This window comes from Capricornis sumatraensis, chromosome 5, assembly GCF_032405125.1.
Source record: "Capricornis sumatraensis isolate serow.1 chromosome 5, serow.2, whole genome shotgun sequence".
NCBI classification, from domain to species: domain Eukaryota; kingdom Metazoa; phylum Chordata; class Mammalia; order Artiodactyla; family Bovidae; genus Capricornis; species Capricornis sumatraensis.
The window spans coordinates 18,737,746-18,763,638 of NC_091073.1; the positions used below are offsets into that span (position 1 = coordinate 18,737,746).

At 36.4% G+C, this 25,893-nt stretch overlaps 1 protein-coding gene across 1 annotated transcript; it reads right to left on the minus strand.

The window, feature by feature from the left end:
- Positions 1–958: 958 nt before the first annotated feature.
- Positions 959–24,575, minus strand: SEM1 (SEM1 26S proteasome subunit). Its single transcript, XM_068973178.1, has 3 exons — positions 24,397–24,575; positions 6,064–6,157; positions 959–1,138 (listed from the first exon to the last, which is right to left on the minus strand). The coding sequence occupies exons 1-3, from the start codon at positions 24,470–24,472 to the stop codon at positions 1,096–1,098; spliced, it is 213 nt and encodes a 70-aa protein (XP_068829279.1). The 5' UTR covers positions 24,473–24,575; the 3' UTR covers positions 959–1,095.
- Positions 24,576–25,893: the final 1,318 nt, after the last annotated feature.

Genomic DNA, 25,893 nt, shown 5'->3' on the forward strand with positions numbered 1-25,893 from the left:
TTTATTCCATCTGTTCATCTAGTAGTTCCATCTAGTAGACAAAGCAGAGGCATGCTTGTCTTAGAAGAATAAAATTATCTATGTCCAAAATAATTTCAAGGCACACGTCAAATGATATTTCAAGTGTCCAACCCTCTTTTTCATGTCAATACTATCTCATGATACATAAATTTTAGATTTTAAACTACTCAAGAGTACCAATGATTCTACTTGTAAACAAATAACACATTAAAATTTGAAAATATTCCTAATAAAAGCTATATATATTAGCTCCATTCTGAATGTTATAAGAAGCCTTTACCAAATTAAATCTCCCCACTCACAAAAGTTGATGTGGCAATAATAACCCCATGCAGAAATTTAATTGTACTAACTGAATCTATTAGGTAGTATATAACAATGTATATATGTTAACAAAATATCTTGAGTCCACTTCCTCAGTTTTGACAGAGACATCATTCTTAGAACTGTGGTCAAACCACTCTGCATGTTAAGTACTAATAATATTTTATCAACTATTAATATTATTAATGGCTCAGAAACTAATTACAGCAATTTAAAATGACTAATATTTTAAAAACACAGGTTATGAAGGGTCACCTTAGAAATGTCAGTAAATGCCTAAGGTTTCAAAATAAAGATGAAATTAAGGTTAAATGTAACTAAAAAGAAGTACCTTATAAATAAGACCAACATTTAATCTACGTGGTTTAAGAGAAGTACTGAATTGGCAATCAGATGAATTCTAGCCTCAAAATCACTTAACCACTTAGAGCCTCAGTTAACATTAAAAAAAAATTCATTACAAGAAAATTTTGCTGTTTATAATAAAGTTCTGAAAAAAGCACAATGAGAAAATTAATAATTAAATAAATTAATAATTAATTAAATAAATTAATAATTACAGTCAAAAGATGAAGACTTCTGAACCAAACCAAAATTAGATCAAAACATTTATTTTTTTGTGTTACAAAAACAAAAATAAATCAAAGCAGGTAATGAAATTAACATTTTTAAGTATCCCATCCTGGGTTCTCTGTTCTAGAATTTAGTCAACAGTTCAGGTTTAGGTTGCTTCAACACTTCTTCTGGATGCTATGAAGTCTCCATCTTATAACCATGTTTCTCTAGTTCAGCTCTATAAGAAAGACAAAAGAACAACATCACTAGGCATTCTTCATGATAAAGAAACAAGATAATTTTTAAAAATAACACAATTAATAAATAAATGAGCTAACAGCCTGAACATCAATTTAAAATACTATCAAGTAGTTTTACTTTAGTCCTTAAGAAGGAAACTGGATGTGTATCAACATAATGACAATAAAACTTTGCTTTCCCATTAATAAACCTATGTTTTTTATTCCTTATTTTTCTGATAAATCTATTTATGGAAGAAATGTGAGGGAATTAGTGATATTTTCCAAATACTATGTAATTATTCTGTTCATAATAAATATAAAGCATAAACTTTGAGTATCATTAACCATATGGCTAAGAACATGAGACACTGCTACCAAACTTTCAGGTATTTTTATAATCGTACTGTTATTTATACATAAAGAATAAAGAGATTACTTTTCACACTGACATATGTATCACCCTAACCAAAAGTTATTAACCAAATTTAAGGGTGTGTGAGAATTATTCTGTATTAATTATATGTAAGCAAAATAAATACAGTAATACAAAATATTAAATAAGACTTCATTTTTAACTTATTATTAACTGAAGGATAACTGCTTTACAATATTGTGTTAGTTTCTGCCATACATCAATATAAATCGACCACAGGTATATACATGTCCCCCTCCTCTTGAACCTCCCTCCCATCTCCCACCCTTCTAGGATGTCACAGAGCCTGGTCTGCGCTGCCCAAGTCATACAGCATTTTTCCACTGGCTATCTATTTTACATATGGTATATGCTTCCATGCTACTCACTCCATTTGTCCCACCAGCTCCTTTCCCTTTCCTAACTTTAAATATGGATAAAAATTTCAAAAACGTGTACTGGTATAAACACTTTTAAAAGATACTTTTTACAATTGTAAGTAGTTTTTTCAGTCTGAAATTTCAGCCCTGCTGATCTGCACTGTATAAACATTTGCATAAAAAGGTTTTTAGTCGTATAATCAATTTCAGTTATTTAAACTACCATTCCAAGTATCACCAGGAAATGATCTGCTGCAATTTAGATTTTATAAAAGTTCACAACAAAATTATGTGAGGGCCAATTTATAAAACACTGTATAAATGTTAAGTATGATTAATGTGCACAACTATATCATTATATCTAAGATAAAAAGACATTAGTTCTCAAGCATAATTTAGCTTAGATACTATCACACAATCTAATGTAAATGCAATGCAAAAATTACATATTAGGAAAAAAAATACATGGTAGGAATGATATATGTTATTCATTTCCCCAAACTCTTTCACTTCTTAAAAATTTTTAGGCATTTATAATATAAATACTGACCTAAAGTCCATGAATAATATTAACGCTAGAGCTTATTCATATGAATCATCTTTGTCTTCTGCTCAGGTGTAGAGGATGGTATGGGCTGGTGCTAAAACACTGGATTAGGAGTCAAGAGATCAGCACAAGTTTCTGATTCTATCCCTTCCTTCCCTAAATTTAACTAAAATGTTTCCATTTTCCCCCACTCCAGGAAACTGAAGATTGTAATACCTGTCCTTCACATGTTTCCTATTTAAAATGGATGTAATATCTTAAACAGTAACTTCCACTGCCTTTAAACAAAATCAATGTAGATTACTCATTCTCCCTTATTTTACAATGACAAGGAAAAAAACACCCAAGATTCAATCTAAGATTTAGGTAGTAAGTCACCAAATTCATTCAGCTTTGTGTGTCTCTCTTCCTTCATGACAGGAGGTGGAGACCAATTATATTTATAAACTCTCTACACATGGACATCACCAGACAGCCAACACCAAAACCAGACTGATTATACTCTTTGCAGCCAAAGATGGAGAAGTTTTATACAGTCAGCAAAAACCAGACTGGGAGCTGACTGTGGCTCAGATCATGCACTCCTTATTGCCAAATTCAAACTTAAATTGAAGAAACTGGGGAAAACCACTAAACCATTCAGGTATGACCTAAATCAAATCCCTTATGATTATACAGTGGAAATGAGAAATAGATTTAAGGCGCTAGATCTGATAGAAAGAATGCCTGATGAACTATGGACAGAGGTTTGTGACACTGTACAGGAGACAGGGATTAAAACAATGGCAACCCACTCCAGTACTCTTGCCTGGAAAATCCCATGGACAAAGGAGCCTGGTAGGCTGCAGTCCCTGGGGTCGCTAAGAGTCAGGCACGACTAAGTGACTTCACTTTCACTTTTCACTTCCATGCATTGGAGAAGGAAATGGCAAACCACTCCAGTGTTCTTGCCTGGAGAATCCCAGGGACGGGGGAGCCTGGTGGGCTGCCATCTATGGGGTCACACAGAGTCGGACACAACTGAGGCAAGTTAGCAGCAGCAGCAGCAAGAAAAAGAAATGCAAAAAAGCAAAATGGCTGTCTGAGAAGGCCTTACAAATAGCTGTGAAATGAAGGGAAGCAAAGGGGAAAAGGAAAGATATACCCATTTGAATGCAGAGTTCCAAAGAATAGCAAGGAGAGATAAGAAAGCCTTCCTCAGCGATCAGTGCAAAGAAATAGAGGAAAACTAATGGAATGGGAAGGAATAGAGATCTCAAGAAAATCAGAGACACCAAGGGAACATTTCATGCAAAGATGGGCTCGATAAAGGACAGAAATGGTATGGACCTGACAGAAGCAGAAGATATTAAGAAGAGGTGGCAAGAATTCACAGAAGAACTGTACAAAAACAGAGCTTCACGACCCAGATAATCACGATGGTGAGATCACTCACCTAGAGCCAGACATCCTGGAATGCAAAGTCAAGTGGGCCTTAGGAAGCATCACTACAAACAGAGCTAATGGAGGTGACGGAATTCCAGTTGAGCTACTTCAAATCCTAAAAGATGATGCTGTGAAAACGCTGCACTCAATATGTCAGCAAATTTGGAAAACTCAGCAGTAGCCACAGGACTGGAAAAGGTCAGTTTTCATTCCAATCCCAAAGAAAGGCAATGCCGAAGAATGCTCAAACTACCACACAATTGCACTCATCTCACATGCTAGTAAAGTAATGCTAAAAATTCTCCAAGCCAGTTTCAGCAATATGTGAACTCTAAACTTCCAGACGTTCAAGTGGGTTTTAGAAAAGGCAGAAAAACCAGAGATCAAATTGCCAACATCTGCTGGATCATCGAAAAAGCAAGAGAGTTCCAGAAAAACATCTATTTCTCCTTTATTGACTATGCCAAAGCCTTTGACTATGTGGATCACAAGAAACTGTGGAAAATTCTGAGAGAGATGGGAATACCAGACCACCTGACCTGCCTCTTGAGAATTCTGTATGCAGGTCAGGAAGCAACGGTTAGAACTGGACATGGAACAACAGACTGGTTCTAAACAGGGAAAGGAGTACATCAAGGCTGTATACTGTCACCCTGCTTTAACTTATATGCAGAGTACATCATGAGAAATGCTGGGCTGGAGGAAGCACAAGCTGGAATCAAGACTGCTGGGAGAAATATCAATAACCTCAGATATGCAGATGACACTACCCTTATGGCAGAAAGTGAAGAAGAACTAAAGAGTCTCTTGATGAAAGTGAAAGAGAAGAGTGAAAAAAGTTGGCTTAAAGCTCAACATTCAGAAAACTAAGATCATGGCATCTGGTCCCAGCACTTCATGGCAAATAGATGGGGAAACACTGGAAACAGTGTCAGACTTTATTTTGGGGGGCTCCATAATCACAGCAGATAGTGACTGCGGCCATGAAATTAAGATGCTTGCTCCAAGCAAAGTTATGACCAACCCACTCCAGTACTCTTGCCTGACGAATCCCATGGACGGAGGAGCCTGGTAGGCTGCAGTCCATGGAGTCGCTAGAAGTCTGACACGACTGAGCGACTTTACTTTCACTTTTCCCTTTCATGCACTGGAGAAGGAAATGGCAACCCACTCCAGTTCTTGCCTGGAAAATCCCAGGGACGGGGGAGCCTGGTGGGCTGCATTCTCCGGGGTCGCACAGAGTCGGACACAACTGAAGCAACTTAGCAGCAGCAGCAGATAGCATATTAAAAAGCAGAGACATTACTTCGCCAACAAAGGTCCGTCTAGTCAAGGCTATAGTTTTCCAGTGGTCATGTATGGATGTGACAGTTGGACTATAAAGAAAGCTGAGTGCAGAAGGATTGATGCTTTTGAACTGTGGTGTTGGAGAAGACTCTTGAGAGTCCCTTGGACTGCAAGGAGATCCAACCAGTCCGTCCTAAAGGAGATCAGTCCTGGGTGTTCATTGGAAGGACTGATTTTGAAGCTGAAACTCCAATACTTTGGCCACCTGATGTGAAGAGCTGACTCATTTGAAAAGATCCTGATGCTGGGAAAGATTGAGGGCGGGAGGAGAAGGGGACGACAGAGGATGAGACTGTTGGATGGTATCACCGACTCAATGGACATGAGTTTGGGTAGTCTCTGGCAGTTGGTGATGGACAGGGAGGCCTGGCGTGCTGCCGTTCATGGGGTTGCAAAGAGTCGGACACGACTGAGCAACTGAACTGAACTGTACATGAATATGAAAAAGTACATTCCCAACACCTCAATCTCCATCCCGGTTTGAGAATCACTAATACACTGAGTCTGAGTAATTCACGATTCTAATTTCTGCTGAGTTGTTCAATATTGGTAGGAAATTAACAGTGACAGAATTTAACCCACAAGGATGAAAAAGACAAATATGCTTCAATTTAACTATCTTTATAAAGAGACCAGAAAGAACAAAAGTTCTCTGCAATTACCCAAAGAATTCATGTTTAGAAACACAAGAGATGAAGGCAATGTATCTTATTTTCCATAATTCAAAAATATTTCAAAGGCCAATTGTCATATATTTTACAAATTCTGTACTTACAATACTAAGCTATATAAATTTTGACTTAAACTTACCTTAACTGATTGGAGAAGTCATCCTCTACGTTGTCATCATCCCAATTATCCTCCCAGACATGTGCATCTTCATCTTCATCTAAACCAGCCCAGTCTAAAAAACAGAAACAGAGGCTAAGTATTTCTTATACATTATTTCCATAAAGACAAAGCTTCAGAAAACTTGCTACTTAAGAATCTCTCAATTCAAAACATCTAATCTTCCTCTTTACATCTCAATTGATGCTATCTTGTCTTCTCAATTTTTGAATTTGCAGATAATCTAAAATAGTAGTTAATACAAAACATTCTATTTGCCATGAAAATTTATTATAACTTCAGGAGGATATTTTACTGTTGATTTTTCCTTTGGCTTACTTTTATAAGGCCTATTACACAGTCGTTCAAAACACAGCACCAATAACACTAAAGTAAGTTGAGCAGCAGGAAGATATCAGCCTGGAATTCAAAACTGCTAAAAAAAAAAAACAAAAAAACTCAGGGCTTCCCTGGTTGGCTCAGTGGTGAGCCAGTGCCAATGAAGGTGACATGAGTTTAACCCCTGGTCTGGGAAGATACCATATACCACAGAGCAGCTAAACCAGTGTGCCCCAACTATTCAGCCCGTGTTCTGAAGCCCAGGAGCTGCATCCACTGAAGCCTGCACACCCTAGCATGTTCCACAAAAGAAAATCCACTGCTATGAGGAGCCTGTTCATCACAGACAGAGAAAAGGGCATGCGTACTGAAGAACTAGCAAAGCCAAAAATAAATAAATAAAATTATTTTTTTAAAAGATAACTCATACACAAATAGTAAAAAGCAGAATATTTTCTTAAATATGGTTGTAAAATTGTCTTAGAGAATGTCCTTATTCTTTAAGACATGCATGCTGAAATATTTAAGAACCAAGTGTCACTTTGTTGTGTTTACTTGCAAATGCTTCTCAAATATATATATCTACATATATGTATCATATCATGCTTTGATAGAAACAAAGTAAATATGACAAAATGTTAGCTGATGAAATGTGGGTGTTTGCTGCCCTTTTTTTGAAGTATAACTGACATATAACATTGTAATTGACATATAACAGTAGGTGTTAGCATACATTATTTGATATTTGTATACACTGAGAAATGATCACCACAATGAGTCGAATTAAAATCCATCACCAGCATATATAACTTCTTTTCTTGTGATGAGGACTTTTAAGATCTACTCTCCTAGCAACTTTCAAACATGCCACAGAGTGTTAGTAACTACAGTAAGCATGCTATACATGACACTCTCATGACTTCAATAACTACAAATGTGTACCTTTTGATCCCTTCACCCATTATACAACCCCTTTTTGTGCCCTCAAAAACTTCTACAGGGTTAAAAGTTTCAAAATCTGAGAAAAACAGCTTTTAAAAAAACCAGTCTGGATATCACCTCTGGAAGCCTTCCTAATTCCCTCTCTTCTCTTCCTTCAGATATAAGGTCCCCTCTTACATGTATATCTCTATCACAACACCTATATACCGTACAATCGTAATTCTCAGTTTATATGTCTATATCCTTTCCGAGTATCTAAAGCTCCTTAAGAGTAAAAACTTTTATTTATCTCTACACTCTTAAGCTACACAATACCTGTTGTGCATATGCATAACTGGTTGTGAAAGATTCAAAAGAACTAAATCAGATCTTGCATATTTTTGTTTGATCCCATCCCCTCCAAAAACAGTAAGCATGTGTCACATGCTTAAATGTGTCCTAGTAGGGATTCCTTGGTGACTCAGATGGTAAAGAATCTGCCTGCATGTGGGAGACCTGGGTTCAATCTCTGGTTAGGAACATCTCCTGGAGAAGGAAATGGCAACCTACTCCAGTATTCTTGCCTGGGAAATCCCAGGGACGGGGAGCCTGGTGGGCTACAGTCCATGGGGCCACAGAGAGTTGGACACAGCATAGTAACACTTTTCAATAGTTCATGAAGGGACTAATCTCTTTTAACATAATGGCAGTAATAATAGGGAGGGGGAGAATAACTAGATTTTTGAGTTGAAATGAAAAGGACTTAATGAATAATTTTGAGAGTTGAAGGAGAAGGGATAGCTAAGATGCCTCCCAAGTTTCTGGTTTGGAAAACCAGGTAAATGTAAGTATTCTGTTCATCATGAAAGGATTTTCATGATGTTGACAAATGGCATCCAAAATATTTTGTTAGGTACATAATATGATAAATAAATACCAATATGAACCATTGCTGAATAGCTTAAAATCTGTATGCGCTTTATAAGAAAAGCCTAACTCATTCCTTTTCTTACTGATTTTTTTTTTTTAAGATTAAAATGTTCTTAGCTATGTTTCTAATAAGTAACTACTATCATGAATTACTAGTGGTCTTTTTCTGTCCTTCCTACTCTATACTTATCTTCCACTGATGCCCAAAATGACTACCACTATTTCCATAAGCAACTACTCAAAACATTCAGGTAGGAGCATATTTTATTAAATTTGGAACTCTAATATCTAGAGCTGAGTACTGGGCACATAGTGTGTTAGCCGCTCAGTCATGTTGGACTCTGTGACCCCATGGGCTCTAGCCCGCCATGCTCCTCTCCTTATGGGATTTCGCAGGCAAGAATACTAGAGTGGGTTGCCAATCCCTTCTCCAGGGGACCTTCCTGACCCAGGGATTGAACCCGAGTTTCCTGCATTGCAGACAGATTCTTTATCATCTGAGCCACCAGGAAAACTCAGAGTAGGCACTCAAAAATATGTTGGGTAAGTAGAACTACGTTTCTCAAGTTCTCTTCCTTTGAGTGGTCAATCTCAGGGCAGTGGGTGGTTCCAGTAGAATCAAGAGTATAAATTTCAACACAGAAGAGATCAATAATATCATGTATTGTGAATGAGTCATGTAAAATTCTCAACTGTATTTACTGTAAGAATACATGATCATCTCTGAGTGCTCCCTGAAGAGAGATCATGTGGGAAATTTCTTTACGATATCAGTGCCTGAAAAGATGGAAGTTTCTCTCAGGCAATTTATTTCAGGTTCCTAGGAAGCTTAGGCAAATGTATTGGCAATGGCAATGTGTGTGCTCACTTGTGTTTCAATCATTTGTATAGGGTAGTGAATAAGGCATTCATTAGTAAACTTTCAATAATCGAAAATACTGATTTTTATCTGCATAAATATTTTTGTATATTCCAGTAATAATTATTATTCTCAAGGAGGAAATATTTTTAATGATCTAAATTCAAATCCTATTACTATTCTCTGAGGTCCTTAACAACAGTAATATTTAACAATACTAAATATTAACTACATCTCAAAATTAAGTTGACTGGGCTTGAGATACCCTTACATGTTCTCCTTTCTTACAGAAGTACCTTTCAAATTGAAATTTTTTATTCTGTTTATGGATCCACCTATAGTTCATAGTGAGTACAGATTAAGAAGTTAGAGAAAAGAAAATCACATTCAGGATTTCCTTCAGTCTATGGGAAGAACGCTCAGAAAGCTAATGCAACCAAATTTGAAGAAAAAAAAAGTGTATCGAGGGACTTTCCAGGAGGTCCAGTGGTTACGACCCTGTGCTTCCACTGTAGAGGGCACAGATTCCATGCTTTGCCAGAGGACAAAGTCCTGGGAGCCACACAGTTTGGCCAAAAAAAAAAAAAAACACAAAACACGATCTATTTCCAGGGTTAAAGATTAAATAATAACATTTCTGAACATTTATAAACAAGCAAACTGACTTAGTTAAGAGTTAATCGTTAGGTATAGGGATAAAAGAGTACTGTTATTCTCATATTATCATTGCAATCAATAATAAACTGTTTACTCTAAATTGTTATATACAAATTTTCTTTTTGTTCTTCTAAGAGCAAAGAAATCTCAGAAAGAAGGGAGCTGTTTTAAGGTACAAATAAAGGGGACAGAAATTGCAGCATTAAGTATACAACAGGAACATTAAGATGGTATGGGTTGCAGGCTGAGATCAAATTTTAAATTAAAAAGGAGCTCAAGAGTAGATATATTTCTCTAATACTAAATCACCAAAAGTCAACCTCATGATTTTATCTTTTAATTAAAATTCAATAAGCCACTTCAAATCACAGAAATTCAAATTCTTGAATGTTGAACTTATAATGGAAAAATGCAATCCATTATCTCTTTTATGACAAACCTAGACAAGTGTGTTAAAAAGCAAAGACATCACTTTGCCAACAAAGGTCCATCTAGTCAAGGCTATCGTCTTTCCAGGAGGCATGTATGAATGTGAGAGCTGGACTATAAAGAAGGCAGACTGCCAAAGTATTGATGCTTTTGAACTGTGGTGCTAGAGAAGATTCTTAAGAGTCCCTTGGACTGCAAGGAGTTCAAACTAGTCATTCCTAAAGAAATCAACCCTGAATATTCATTGGAAGGACTGATGCTGAAGCTCCAATAATTTGGCCACCTGATGTGAAGAACTGACTCACTGGAAAAGACCCTGATGCTGGGAAAGATTAAAGACAGGAGGAGAAGACAGAGGATGAGATGGTTGGATGGCTTCACTGACTCGATGGACATCAGGTTGAGCCACTTTCAGGAGTTGGTGATGGACAAGGAAGCCTGGCATGCTGCAGTCCATGGGGTCATGAAGAGTCGTACATGACTTGGCAACTAAAACACACCAAAATCCTTTTTATAGCAAGTGAATAATGACTATAAAATGTTATTCATCCTCATCCCCTCCAGTCTTCCTATAACCTATAGCCCTGAGCTATCTAATAGTACTAATGGACGGCTTAGGATTTTTTGTGTCTTGATTTAATTACACTAACACCGTCCAGTATAAAAAATTCATACAAAATCATTTCATTAAATCATAATAGCAAAGTTTGGCTTTATACCTGAAGTTTTTATAAAATGACTGAAGATTATTTAAAATTTCAGAATTTTGGAAACAGAGAAAGCCTTAGAGATCACTATATAGTATACCCCTCTTTGGAAACCACCACCATTACCTCTACCAAAAAAAAAAAGAGAGAGAGAGAGAAAGAGAAGACTATTTTACAAGAAAATGTTTATTGATTTTTTTTCTAACATTATTTCATGACCTCAAATTCCAGATTTTAAACATATTTGAGTTAGGCATAGAAATGGGAATTGTCAAAAGAAGCATCTATTTTACTAATATTTTAAAGAATCTTTATAAAGATATCTAATAGTTTAATATTCCAAAAATTAATTTGAGTTTATTATGATTTGATTAATTTGATACATAAATACATTAATTAGAATACAATACATGATCTTGAGTAAAAGAGATGACATAGGCTCAAGTCACAACTGATCTTTAAGGTTCTAAGACACCAAACCTCTTGTAAGTTTACCCTTTCGAGAACAATTAAAATACAGGGCCCACAGGAACTTTTAATCTAATTATGAGTTGATTTAAAATGTTGATTTCAGGGAATTCCCTGAAAGTCCAGTGGTTAGGACTTCATGCTATCATTGCCAAAGGCCTGGGTTCAATCCCTGGTTGGGGAACTAGGATTCCACAAGCTGTGAGGTGGAAAAAAAAAAAAGAACTAAAACACTGATTTTAATATTATTATTACTTGTGTCATTAAAACATCTTCAAGTTGGCTTTAATTCTTTTAACCTTAAGCGACTAAAAAAATACTGTTAATTTGTACTTTATTGCTTCAGATAAGCAATCTAGAATAAGAAACATAAAAGATTTGATAACTTATTTTGTAGGAGGTCCAATTCTTAACTCTTTCACATATTAATAATATGGGAAATACTAGTTTGAACACTATCTTTCTTGGGGGGAGAGCGTCACTGCAGCATGCAGGAATCTTAGTTTCCTGACCAGGGATCAAACCAACACTCTCTGCTGTGGAAGCATGGAGTCTAAAATCCTGGACTGCCAGGAAGTCCCTGAACAGTGTCTTTTAAAAAATTTTAAGACTAGCACAATTTCACTTTATCAAGTTGAAGTCTGATGATCATTTAGCATAAGAGTCACACATCTCTTTCTCTGTTACAACCCTTTCATGTAACTTTAATGGCAAGAAAAGGAAAAGAAAGAAAGTAGAAATAAAGGCCCAAGAAAAAGAAACTGGCTCACGAATGGAGAAAAAACAGTATTGCAAGCAAGATTTTAGGTAGAACACACACACACACAAAGACTCATGACAATAGTTCTATATTTCTTAGGTATTATTATATAGTACTTCATAATTATGACACTAGGGAGCATACAAAGACAAACCAGAATCTATAACCTATTTTAAACAAAAACTGTAAATAAAGATTTTCTTTATTATCTAGGAATGTACTGAATGAACTATATTACATAAAAAGTTTAAATAGAGTATAATATCCCCAAATTTATTTCCAACTCTTATAAGTCCTCCAAACTATACATGTTACAATATATATAAACTACAATATATGTCAATGCAACTAAATGAGTATGCAACATAAAAACGTGATTGATTAACCTCTGAATTTGGCAGACTTCTCTTGCAAAACATCTCTGAACTGTGTTTACTTTTCCATTATAACACTGCATTGATAACCAAGCAATCTTAACTACTTTTAAAGCATTAAATTCAGAAATACTTTTTTTTTTAAGGGCAAAATAATAAAAATCAAACAAGGACACCTGATTTATATCTAATGCCCTCCTTCAATACGCAGATGACTATAAAGTACACACTGTATCTTCAACACTAAATGCACTGCCAAGGTTGTGATTAATCATTTAAATAACCTCAGCTGTGTTTACTTCAGTGTGCAGACCTCCAGATGTGTACTGGTAAAAAATTACCATATTTTAAGAAGTCAGAATTGGAAATAACCAATAACAGATGCCTAATACATAAGTTTCTAGCAATCCTAAATTATTTGAGACTTTGCCCCAAATTTGGCTTTGTTCACAGTTGCCAGTAACAACTATATCTTTGACTAGCTTTAGATTTCAAAAACCATAGATATCAAAGATCCCAATACTTCATCTAAGTATCACCTTGACATTTAAGTATGAAAAAGTTTTTCTCTCAATGTTTTTAAAAGTATTTACTCGTCCCACTCTCCAACATACATTCTGAAATTTCTTCAAAGTATGAAGTATGCCACTTTGGAGAAAAGTAAAGAGGAAATTCTATTTATACCAAAGAGGGTTGCAAATGTTCTATTTTACAGCACTTTTCAGGAGCATCAAACTCTCATTTATTCCTTAACAGTGAAACTACTCTGAATATAAACAAACTAATCTCCAACAAAGTTCCTTCAAATAAAAAATGTGCATGTATATACAGAACATTACAAGAAGAAAAATATAAAAGAAACAAAGGAAAGTTCAAAAAAGTTTTAAATTGTACATTCACCACCACAGGTGAGACACCAATAGTTGCAAATGGCATCATTACAGTCATAAATATGATAGTAAAGCCACACTATATCTAGTCATTCTGAGATAAATTTATACATGTTCCTGCTTAACTTGCATAAAATGTATCAAACTTTTTAAAATAAAATTTCAGTTCTGTAGATTATCATGATACAAAAACATCTACATACCCAGTAGCTAGGAAATCAAAAGCAGCATAGTACCACTGTACTATACCTAAATTTTCTCCAACAAGGATCAAAAATGTCAATGGAAAACTTCAGAGCAAACAACCAAAAGCAAGTCTTAAACGATGTTGCTACCAGACTACTGGTGAACTTTCAGCTGTTTGTGGTTCAGAATCTGAAACAGAGGCCCAAGATAACTTACATAATCATCTGTAATTTTTCTTACATTTTTTAAAAAAGGAAGTTCAAACATAATTCTTTTCATCAATAATTAAACATATCTGGCTTAAAACTCAACACTCGAAAAACTAAGATCATGGCATCTAGTCCCATCACTTCACGGCAAATACATGGGGAAAAAATGAAAACAGTGACAGACTATTTTCTTGGGCTCCAAAATGACTGTGGACTGTGACTGCAGTCATGAAATTAAAAGACGCTGGCTCCTTGGAAGAAAAGCTATGACAAACCTAGACAGTATATTAAAAAGCAGGGACCATCACTTTGCCAACAACGGTACGTATAGTCAAAGCTATGGTTTTTCCAGTAGTCATGTATGGATGTGCAAGTTAGACCATAAAGAAGGCTAAGTACCGAAGAACTGATGCTTTTGAACTATGGAGCTGCAGAAGACTCTTGAGGGTCCCTTGGATAGCAAGAAGTTCAAATCAGTCAATCCTAAAAGAAATCAACCTTGAATATTCATTGGAAGGACTGATGCTGAAGCTTCAATACTTTGGCCACCTTATGTGAAGAGCCGACTCACTGGAAAAGACCCTGATGCTGGGCAGGATTGAGGGCAGGAAGAGAAGCGGGCAACAGAGGATGAGATGGTTGGATGGCATCTCCAACTCAATGGACGTGAGTTTGAGCAAACACTGGGAGACAGTGAAGGACAGAGAAGTCTGGCATGCTGCAGTTCATGAGATCACAGAGTCAGACATAACAGTGACTGAACAACAACAATCTATGTTGTGTGTGTGTGTGTGTGTATCAGGTTCACTACAAACACACTGACTTTGGTCCTCTTTGTTGATTAGTGCTTTACTTCTCTTTAATTCTATAAAATTCCCCAAAGCCATTAACTAGTTTTATCTTTTCCACCATCACTCTTTTCACTAGTCATGGAAGTGAAAAATCACAATCCCTGATTTTTCCTGTTCCCACACTCTGTATCTAACCAGTTGCCAAAGCTTCCTTGCTATTTCTGCATCATTCTTTCCTAATAACAACCTACTACAGGCCCTTAGTCCTAACTAAGCAATGTGAACAATTTGCTAATTAGCTTCCCTGACTCTTTCTTTCTATCCTTTCAAATTCATTCTGCTGGGTTAATTTTTCCTAAACTGCCTATTGCCTAAGGAAACTTACACATATCAAACAAACAATCCTCCCCTCTTCTCATCTACCTAAGGATCAGGTCCACACTGGTCATGTGGCTTAAAGCTTTCCACAATTAGGCCCCAAACTACCTGCATGTGTAACTACTTCACAGTCAAATAAAACACACGTACACACTGATTTTCTACCTCCAAGTATCTACTCCTCTTTTTTTTCTGGAAATCCCTTTCCTACATTTCTACATTTTGAAAGCTCTGTTCAAATGTTGCTGGCTCACGTGGTACACAACTGGAAATAATTTCCCCTTTTAACCTGCTGCTGCACTTTACTATCAATGGCTTAATCCCCACACCACCAGTAATTCCCCTTTCACTGGAAGGAAACGAAGCAAAAAAAAAAAAATCCAACAGATAAACACAGTCAAAAGCAAAGGTGTTCTGGTTTAATTGGGGGTGGGGAGAGAAAGGCTTGGAGCCCTCCCTACAGGATAAGCACCTGCAAAATACTAAAAAGTGCAAGCCTGGCACGAAAACTTACTGATCCGTATCTCCACTGACATTTATATCACTGAATTCAAAGACAAATATCTATCTAAAGAGTCAAATTTGACTCAGTGCAGCTTCTAGTTAACTTTGTCCTTGGTTAAGTTATTTTGCTGAACCCCAATTATAAAACTGTCATTAGGCTGCTATGGGGATTACACAAGACTATTTAAAGCACTTTGTACTGATAAATGGCAGCTAGAATCATTCTCATTCTGCACCTTTCATTGCCAGATTTATAGGAAGCACTCTACAAACATATATTCAATTAGTAAGTTATTTATTACATGCTAACCACTGCAAGGAAACTTAAGGGGTGATGGAGGTAAAAAAGAGAATCTGGGTCCAGAATAAAGATAATACTATTTCTACCAAGCATTACATCAATAATAGAACAGAAAATTGGGGAAAAAAAGTATTTGGTGAATTTTTAATACTTCAGAAGAGTATAAGTATAGTTTTTGAAACTTCTATTTTTTCCTCGTTTTCACTGTTCCTCACATCTTTCAATGGATTATGCTTAAAAACATTACTACGTAACAACTGAACGCTATTTAAATCACAACTGCTTAATACTTCTTCATTCCACTAAGTTAGATAAATAAGCAAATAGTTTTTCCAAGTAGTTTTACTGTTTAATATCCTGAGTCATACCTCTCACAAAGCTCTGGCAAGCACTAATATCTTGACTTGGGGTTTTTTCATTCCACTGTATTTCTTTATATCTCCCGTACACATTCTTAAAACAATGTGTGCCAGTATATATCTTCATATTTTATGTAAATAACCAACTATTTTTAAAGTACTTTTGGAAAAACTTTTGACAATGTTTTTTAATTTGTAAGTTTTTAATACTAAAAAATAATCAAATAACCCACAAACTCAACAAGCTTAATTTTGGATACATCTAAAATTACAAAATATTTGTCAAAAATGGTTCAAATTAAATAAATACCAAACATGCAAAAATCCAAATCCTTAAGATTAGGAGGGAGAAAAAAAGGGGGGACTAATGTTCACGGAATAACAACTTTGTGCCAAACTCTATGCTGTACAGAAAATATATCATTCTTATGGACTGAATGCTTGTGTCAAACTCTGAAATTTATATGTTGAAGCCCTAATCAGTCTCATTGTGATGGTATTTGGAGATGGGGACTTTAGAAGGTAATGAGGGTAGTATGAAATCATGAGCGTAGAGTCCTCATAATGAAATTAGTGTTGTTAGAAGAGAATCCAGAGAGCTCTCTCTCTCTATCCTGTAAGGATATGGTGGGAAGGCAACAATCTGCAAGCCAGGAGGAGAACCCCTGCCAGGCTGAACAGGTATGGAACTTAATCTTGGACTTCCCACAATCCAAACTGCAAGAAAATAAATTATTATTGTTTAAGTCACTCAACCTACAGTATTTTGTCATGGCAGCTCAAACAGACTAATACAATCATATAATCCTTACATGACTCTAATTATTATACACAAATTACATGAAGGAACTGAGGATTAAGAAGGTAACAAGTCAAGAAAAAATGCAAAGGTTAATGTCACTCAAAGAAATAAACCCAAATCAAAATGATGCAATTCCATTTCCATCCCTCAGGTTTGTAAACACTAAAATGTTTAATATGGAGTGTAGGTAACCTGAGGGAAAAGGTGAATTATAGCTGGAGAAGGAAATGGCAATCCACTCTAGTCTTCTTGCCTGGAGAATCCCATGGACAGAGGAGCCTGGTGGGCTACAGTCCATGGGGGTTTGCAAAGAGTCTGAAACGACTGAGCAACTAACACTCGTAAATGGCAATTTGAGACTATGTCAAAATTCAAAAGGTACCTGGTTCTGAATAAGGTGTCAGAGCCCAAGCAGAGCCAGCAGTGCATTCCCGTGGAGGGGCAGTGTTGTGTGGTTGCTGTGTCATAGTCAAGACAGAGAAAAGAAACCATCTAAGACTAGAGGAAGGAGGGGTGACAGTGGCCTGGCATAAAATGTTGAAGCCCAAGTGAGATAACAAGGGGATGTGTGGGGTGGAGAGGGCAACAAACATTGGTTAGGAATGATAATCACCCAATAGACAATTATTTATGATAACAGGAGCCAGGTTTCTCACTATTGGGGAAGAAAGTTACAAATGTGGAAAGGGAATAAACTAGAATGAGCTCTATGGTGTTGAACTGTAAACTAGAGATATCTATCTGAACTCCTGGTTTTATACAAGCACATACTTACAAATAGATGTAAAAGAGTGTGTGTATATATATATACACACACACACACACACACACTTGTGTATTTCCTAGCTCCTTCCATTGAGAGCATCTCAAAAGTCATTAGCACAACTGGAGGTAATACTTTGCCATCCAAGTATCATTCTCCACCAAAACGAATGCAGCTTAAAGGAATGGCTGATTCCAGGACTGGAACAGGAAAAGATAAGATTAGCTTGAAATACTTTGTTGTATCAGAATGTTATGAAATACACAAAGAATGATGGTGACATCAAAAGGTCACAGAAGACAGCTTGATGGGATTTCTGATGTTCAAATTTGGGACAATCTAAAGATCAAAATAAATAATAGCAACAAATTATAACCCACTGAATGAGAATCCATGAATCTGTTCTGATTCAAATACACAAACAAATAAACTGAAAGTCTGATAATGAGTGGAAAACTGTATTTACATAGGTTCAAAGTCCCTCTCGGTAAAATATCTATTAATTACAAAGGGAAAATGTGTAATCTAACAATGGAAAAGAATCACAGGCACTAACTTAATAAAGAGATTATCAACAATGGAATAAATGAGTGTTAATTTATTCCACTGTTAATAGCTGGAATGATAGTTGGAATAAGAATTTATCTTACAAATAAGAACAAAAGCAAAGATATAAGAATATTCACCTCAATATATTCTGTAACAGAAAAAACAAAGCATAAAAACAAGCAAACAAAAAATCTAAAACCACCTAGATATCAATAAATACTTATAGAATATTTAATGTGCATACAATGAACTAGTAGAACAGAACTGATTACTATCATGTTGGATAGTTATTCCAACTATTCCATGTTAGTTGGAATAACTATCATTTTCCACCTGATAGGATGGAATGGAAACACAACATCACTACTATGATACTCCTACCACAGTATAGAACCTAAATCTAATCATATAGAAATATGAGCCCAATCTAAGTTGAGAAACATATTATAACTTGCCTATAACCTTCAAAAGTATCAAAATCATAAAAGTCAAAAGAGACACCTGCTGTAGACTGAAAAAGAGGTACGCAGAAGAAGAGACAACTGAATGTAATCCATGATTTTAATCAATATATTACTACAACAACTAGAGAAACCTGAAAGGTACCTGTGGATTAGATGATAGTTATACAGCTGTGTGTTAATTTCCAATTTTGTATATTGTATTGAGGTTATGTCTTTGTAGGACATACACATTAAAATATGTAGAGGTGATGAACATCAGGTTGGCAACTTACTCTCAAGTAGCTGGGGCGGGGGGAGTTGTTTGTATTATACATTCAATTATTCTGTAAGTTTGTAATTTTTTAAAATAACAATTATATTTCAAAGTTAAAAATGAATTTTTATTTGATCTAACAACTTCTAAGAATTTATCTTACAAATAAGAACAAAAACAAAGACATAAGAATATTTACCTCAATATATCCTGTAACAGAAAAAAACAAAGCATAAAAACAAGCATACAAAAAACCTAAAACCACTAGATATCAATAGATATTTATAGATTTAATGTGCATACAATGGACTAGTAGAACACAACTATTAAAAAGCATGAGATAGATGTTTATATTAATGTGACACATGTCCAAAATATATAATGTAAAAGCAAGTAGAAAAACAGTTTATAAAATACTGTCCTTCGTGAGGAAATACACAAACACACACATATATCTCATTTATAAGCTCTAGAAGGATATTAAAAGAACTGTTTAACTGGTTATACTGAAGCATGGGAGTTGTTTTGGGGGAAAGCAGGAGAAACAGTGCTTTCACTTTTAAATTTATACCTTTCTATAGGTTTAACTTTTAAATAAACAGCTACTTATACAATCATCCTCTATATTCTGCTGAAAAAATACTTTAAAGAATTTAAGTAACTACTACAAGTTGACAAGTTAAAAGTTGATGAATGGTGGATTCTGAACCCAAGTCTGATCCTAGATTCCATCGTGGGGCTCAAAAACTTTCTTCTTGCATATGATTTCCACGTACAGAAATCACATACATACTTTAGCATGTATTATATTAAAAAAAAAAGATATATATATATATATATATATAAAAGACTGAGACATGGCCCACTCTTATTATTATTATTATTTCTTTGGCTGTGCCGGATCTTGGTTGCGGCATGAGGGATCTTTAGTTGCAGCATGGGAACTCTTGGTTGCGGCATGCAGGATCTTTAGTTGCAGCATGGGAACTCTTGGTTGTGGCATGCAGGATCTAGTTGCTTGACCAGTGATGGAACCCACACCCCCTGCACTGGGAGCTCAGTCTTAGCCACTAGGCCACCAGGGAAGTCCCTCACTATTATTTATCTTTTTTCTCGGAAGATTTTAGTTAACATAATTCTATGTTTCTTGCTACTACCATGCAATTAATTTAAATGTGATTTAATTTATGTGTCCGCTATACCAAAGCCCCTCTGGTTCTAGGTAAACTGACTAGTATAGTAACTGGCATGGTACTAGCTGTATCTACCTGCAACATTTAAGATTTTAAGGAACCTTCTTGTTGAGGATTTAGCTCAGTTGGTATCCAATGTTCACATAAGTATTTCTCAGTGACATTTTTCATAGGACAACTCCTCCTTGTGCAAGACTGGTCTATGCATAGCAGGTGTTTAAAATCCTTGACTTTTACCCACTATATGCTAACAGTTATTTTACTTTCTCACTAGACAAGTGAATGTGATATCCAGAAATACTCCCCTGGTTAAGAACCACACTGTAAGATATCCTATTTTGTTAGGCACAGGCCAAAGTGCCTCAGTTATTCCACAATGCTAATACTAGTATTAGGGAACCACCAGACGCATGTTCAGTCCCTGGGTTGGGAAGATCCCCTGAAGGAGGAAATGGCAATCCACTCCAGTCGTCTTGCCTGGTAAATCCCATGGACAGAGGAGCCTGGCGGGCTACAGTCCATAGGGTCGCAGAGAGGCGGACATGACAGAATCGACTTAGCACACAGTCTGCTTCAGCTAGCACAGCAGTTCCACTGATTTATAGAAAAGGTACAGACTACTAAGCATAACAGTATTTTCTTGTAAACATCATTGCTTCTGAAGGCAAAATCAGGTTCATTTTAAATATTCTTTTCCCTCAAAAAAGGGGGAAAAAAGCCTCTCAATTCTGGCACAGGAAGAAGTGAATAAAAGAACTTAAAGGCCCACTTGCTCTTCCCATTTTTATTCACACCCACTTCTCACTGTTAGAGAAATGAGATTAATGAAAATATTTTAATAGCTTTTATGTCTGATTTGCAAGATTGTTTAGAATTTCAAATATATTACAGAGTAGTTCAATTTTAGGTGCCACCCTGCTACTACTAACCTAGCTATATAAGATCTTGACAAATGCTAGCTTCTCTTGACTTTAAGTTGCTTTCCAGTTCTAAAATTCTAACCATTCCAAGCCTCCAAAACTATTATGATCATTCTCAAAATGTAGAAAGTCCTCCAATAAAGCCTATACTCAAGCAGTTTAAATAGTCAAGAAGCTGCAGAACTCACAAAAATCCTAAACATGATTTTTAACAGTTCCTGTTTATGACCAGATTACATATCCACCAATTAGAATCCTGAGGACTAACAATGTAATACAGATCCACAGTTTTAAAGTTTAAAATAGTCTGGAGAGTAATCCCTTGTGTGTCCCTTCATTTATAGATATTTTCTCCTCATCTGTAATCTTTTTGTTTAGTTTATGGTTTCCTTTGCTGCAGAAGCTTTTCAGTTTAATTAGATCTCATTGGATTATTTTTATTTTCATTCTAAATTATAAAAAGGAGCATCTGTTCCCTTGCACCTTCAGAAAATCACCCTACATGTTACATCTCACCCTGAAGAAGACCTATTCAGAAGAAACAAAGAAGTCTCCATGAAAACACCTTATTTTAGTTTCCTTTCTAAAACAGAAATTCCCTTTCCTTATAATTGAATTGACACCCTACCAAACACATTCTTATCCAGAATGAGATGAAACACCACCACCCTCAAAAGACCTATAATCCTTTAGTCAAACCAAAGATAGTTTCAGTAATGGCTTTCATGAAACAGGCTCTTAACTGAAAGCTACCCTAGATAATGGACATCATCCACTTTCTGGAGCATAGAACCCAACAGGCCATTGAAAGTAAGACCTCCTCCAAATCACACAGATGATTATATGCAATTTTAAGCATTATCTGCTAGCAAGTTTATCAATGGCATATTTACCATAAACACAATCACAAGGAAAAGAATCTCCAAAGAAAGGAAAAGACTTGAAAAGTAATTCAGGGCACTAGTAGCTGATCTGAAAACTGAAATACTGAAAGATTCAAAGCGGGCCAGTTTCAAAGTACTGCTTTGAACAGTACTTCTCTAACTTTACCTGTTTGAAATATAAGCTGGAGAACATACAAAAATCTGAACGTGCAAAGGCATTTCAAATGTTATTTCTCATTCTCAACAGAAAGTTTACTGAATAAATTAAGTTCTACATATTCAAACCTGAAGATGATAAATTTTCTGTAAGGTGACCAATAAATGATGAGTTACTAATGCTAGCAAACCAGTCTATTGTGAGAGAGAAAACCAGTCTGTTTAGAGGGAAAAAAATTCTTTTGCTTTGCAACTTTAATAAGATTTTTTAAACATATGTAACTACCAGTATTTTGGATAAACTGATGCTCACAACATAAACTTAGTACAAGAATAACATTCTTCAAAAACTGATCAAAGTTGCTGAAACATCATATGTATCATCAGGTACACAATTATCTTTGAAAAAGTGAAAGTGAAATCACTCAGTCCTGTCTGACTCTCTGCAACCCCACGGACTGCAGCCTACCAGGCTTCTCTGTCCATGGAATTTTCCAGACAAGAGTACTGGAGTGGGTTGCCATTTCCTTCTCCAGGGGACCTTCTCGACCCAGGAATTAAACCCAGGTCTCCTGCACTGTAGGCAGATGCTTTCATATCTGAGCCACCATACTTTTTAAGCAGTCAATTCTCAAGTACTTATCTTAAACACAGGTTCATTCATTCAACAAGCATTTACTGACCATCCACCATGTCCCAGGCACTTTGCTAAACGTTAGAGATTTAGGCTGAACTTTGCTTGGGTTGGGGGCTCAAAGACCTTTCAGATCCTCACAACCACTTAATAACACGCTTTTACAATCTCTGAGCCTCAGTTTCCTTAGAGTTGTGAAAATTAAGAGTATAAAATGTAGATAAAGTGCCTAATACTGTATCTTGTATCTGATAAACAATGAATAAACGCTAACTATATCAAATATTAAGTTTGAGTTATAAGCAGATACTAATCTCAATAAGCCAATTTTCTACCAGGCAGCTAACAGTTAAGGATTATGAACCAACTTGAAAGTGAGATCAAGAAAATATGTCTGGACAGATAAATCCACTACCAAAACAAAAAACAATACAAACTGAATCCCAGAACTGAAAATAAATGTACTTTTTAGTTTATGAGTTTGTGTAGTATATGCTCTAATGTCTTCTTCCACTAAACAGAACACACTATAAATAAAAATAACTAATGTTACAGCTATGTGGTTTTATGCACAGGAGAAGTAAAACTTAGGAAGATTTTGGTGACTCAATAACTGTTGAATGTACAGATTTGTTCACCATCAACCCCAATTCTCTACCACTTTCAGAAAAGCCACTCTTTTCATTAGGAGACAAATATTTACCCTATGCCTAACAATTAGCCCATAAAAACCAATTAATTTTGGAAATCTAACTGGAAACAACGATCTAACAAACAGAAGCAATAGGGCTAAAGAGTTAAAGAGTGCTAGTGTCAACTGAACCAGCTGTCCATTTTTTCGAGCCAGTTATGCAACACTGGGCAAGTTTCTTAACTTTTCTAAGCTTCTGTTCGTTTATCTGAAAAATGTTAATAACTTACTAGACTTGTGAAAATGAATTAAGTTAATACAAGCAAAACACTCAAGACAAGCAACCACTCAATCACTGTTACCTATTTGCTATTACCTACAATGAGATAAGTAAAGTTCCTCTTGGCAACCAAGAAGCTAACACAAATGCAGACGGCTTAGGATTTTATAAATCCTAAAACTTTAAGTGATCAAAAATGAATGAGGAACAAGAGAAAGGCAATAACGGGTATTAAGCACCAACACCTGATCCTCCCATTCTACTCAACAGGCTTCATGTGCGAAATCCTGAAAGTAAGCAGCACTGGTCTAACTAGGAACAATTTAACTGTGGAAGGGTTCAAGGCAAAGGAAGACTGCTGAAACAAATAATAATAGTAACGACAACAATAAATAAAGGGAAAAGAGATTATGTAGATACCAACGAGGTGGCGGGTAACCGAGCTGAAGCGTAATAGGACACACCACCCCGGATTTGGGCTGGGGAGCCACTGGGGCTCCTCCCAGTGAGGAAACAGAACATTTAGCCTCACTGCTGAGGTGAATCCCACCGTGACACTCCGTCCCGAAGCCAGCCGTGAAGGGTCGAGCGAGCAGAGAGCCTCGAGTCCCAACAGCACGGTCCTCACTTCCCACCGGCGCCCCCCGGCCGGGCCCTTCTACTAGCACCGCCTCCACTCGGAGGCCTGAGTCACGGTCCACGAGGCCCAGGGGCCGCGACCTACCTTCCGCAGGGAACTCCTCGAACTCGTCGTCCTCCTCCAGGAGACCCAAGTCTACCGGCTGTTTTTTCTCTGACATCGTGACCCCAGGAGCCCAAAAGCTCTCAGGCCAGTAAGAAAGTTCGAGCCCTCGTTCTTCCTCACCACAACCGCCTCCGCCGTTGCCGCCTCTATGCTGACTCTACCATAGAGATACGGGAGAAGAGCAACCGGGTAACGCAAGGAATGCTGGGATACTGGAGGTCCGCCCAGCGCTTCCTGCGGGTTTAGCAGTTATTCAGAGTTAGAAAGATGGATTGTTTTGTGCCTTTACCATTTTACCAGGACTCTCTGACTTGACAAACTGAGAAACAGGGTAGGTTTCCCTGACTGGAAAAGACTCATAATGTGTGGAAAAAATAAACACCGTTACTTGGTTTAGGCTGAGGGATGAAGTATCGGCTAAAGTTCGTCAAAGGTCGGCCGAGTGCAGGTTCTTAGATTAACTCCATCCTTAAACCAGTTCCCTAACCATGAAATGAAATGTCTCCACATCACAGAAAATTCAGATTCAGCAAGAATAGCCTGCGTCACTCAGGTAGTGCTAAACAATCCAAAGGCAAGTTTTTTGCCTGCCTTTAATCGTCAAGCTTTTTCATTGTTCAGTTTTCTTGTCTTGTGCGAAAGCTATAGTAAATACCCTGCTAAACAGTGTGCTGTGTATATGTGTATGTAATAACTAATTTACAAGGTATTAGAATACTATGTAAAACTCTATACATGTGACATTTTATGGTGTTCTAAATATGTCATTTTAAATTTTTCAAATATTGAGTATTATTTTAAATATAGTTGTGAACTACATAAAATTTCATAATGATATGTGTATATGTAGTATACAATATTGGGCTTCCCTGGTGGCTCAGAGGGTAAAGAATCTGCCTGCAATGCAGGAGACCTGGGTTCTATCCCTGGGTTGGGAAGATCCCCTGGAGAAGGGAATAACTACCCGCTGCAGTATTCGTGCCTGGAGAATTCCATGGACAGGGGAGCCTGGTGGGCTACAGTCCATGGGGTCGCAAAGAGTGGATGTAACTAAGCAACTGACACCGGTAGTAGTATAGAGGACTTGTTTTGTAATACCCAATTAATAATTGGGTATTATTGTAGGTTTTGATGCATTGTTAATGTATTTAAATCACATTCCTTCATTCAACATTATTTTATACCATGTACCAGGCAGTGTGCTGAAAATCAAACAAAGACAAAGGCCTTCTTTCAAGGAGTTCATATTCCATTCAGAGACATGTAAACAGGTAAATCATAGTGAAATGTAATACATTTAAATCTTTATTTTAAAGTAAAATTGTCTGAGAAATGAACAGAATGTGTGCACATACAGACAATGGAATGAAGTAAGAGCACATATTTGGACCAGAATTTGGGAACTTAGATGTAAATTTTTTTTTAATCGGTTCTTATAATACTGTTTTTATTTGTACTGATTACTGAAAACATTAG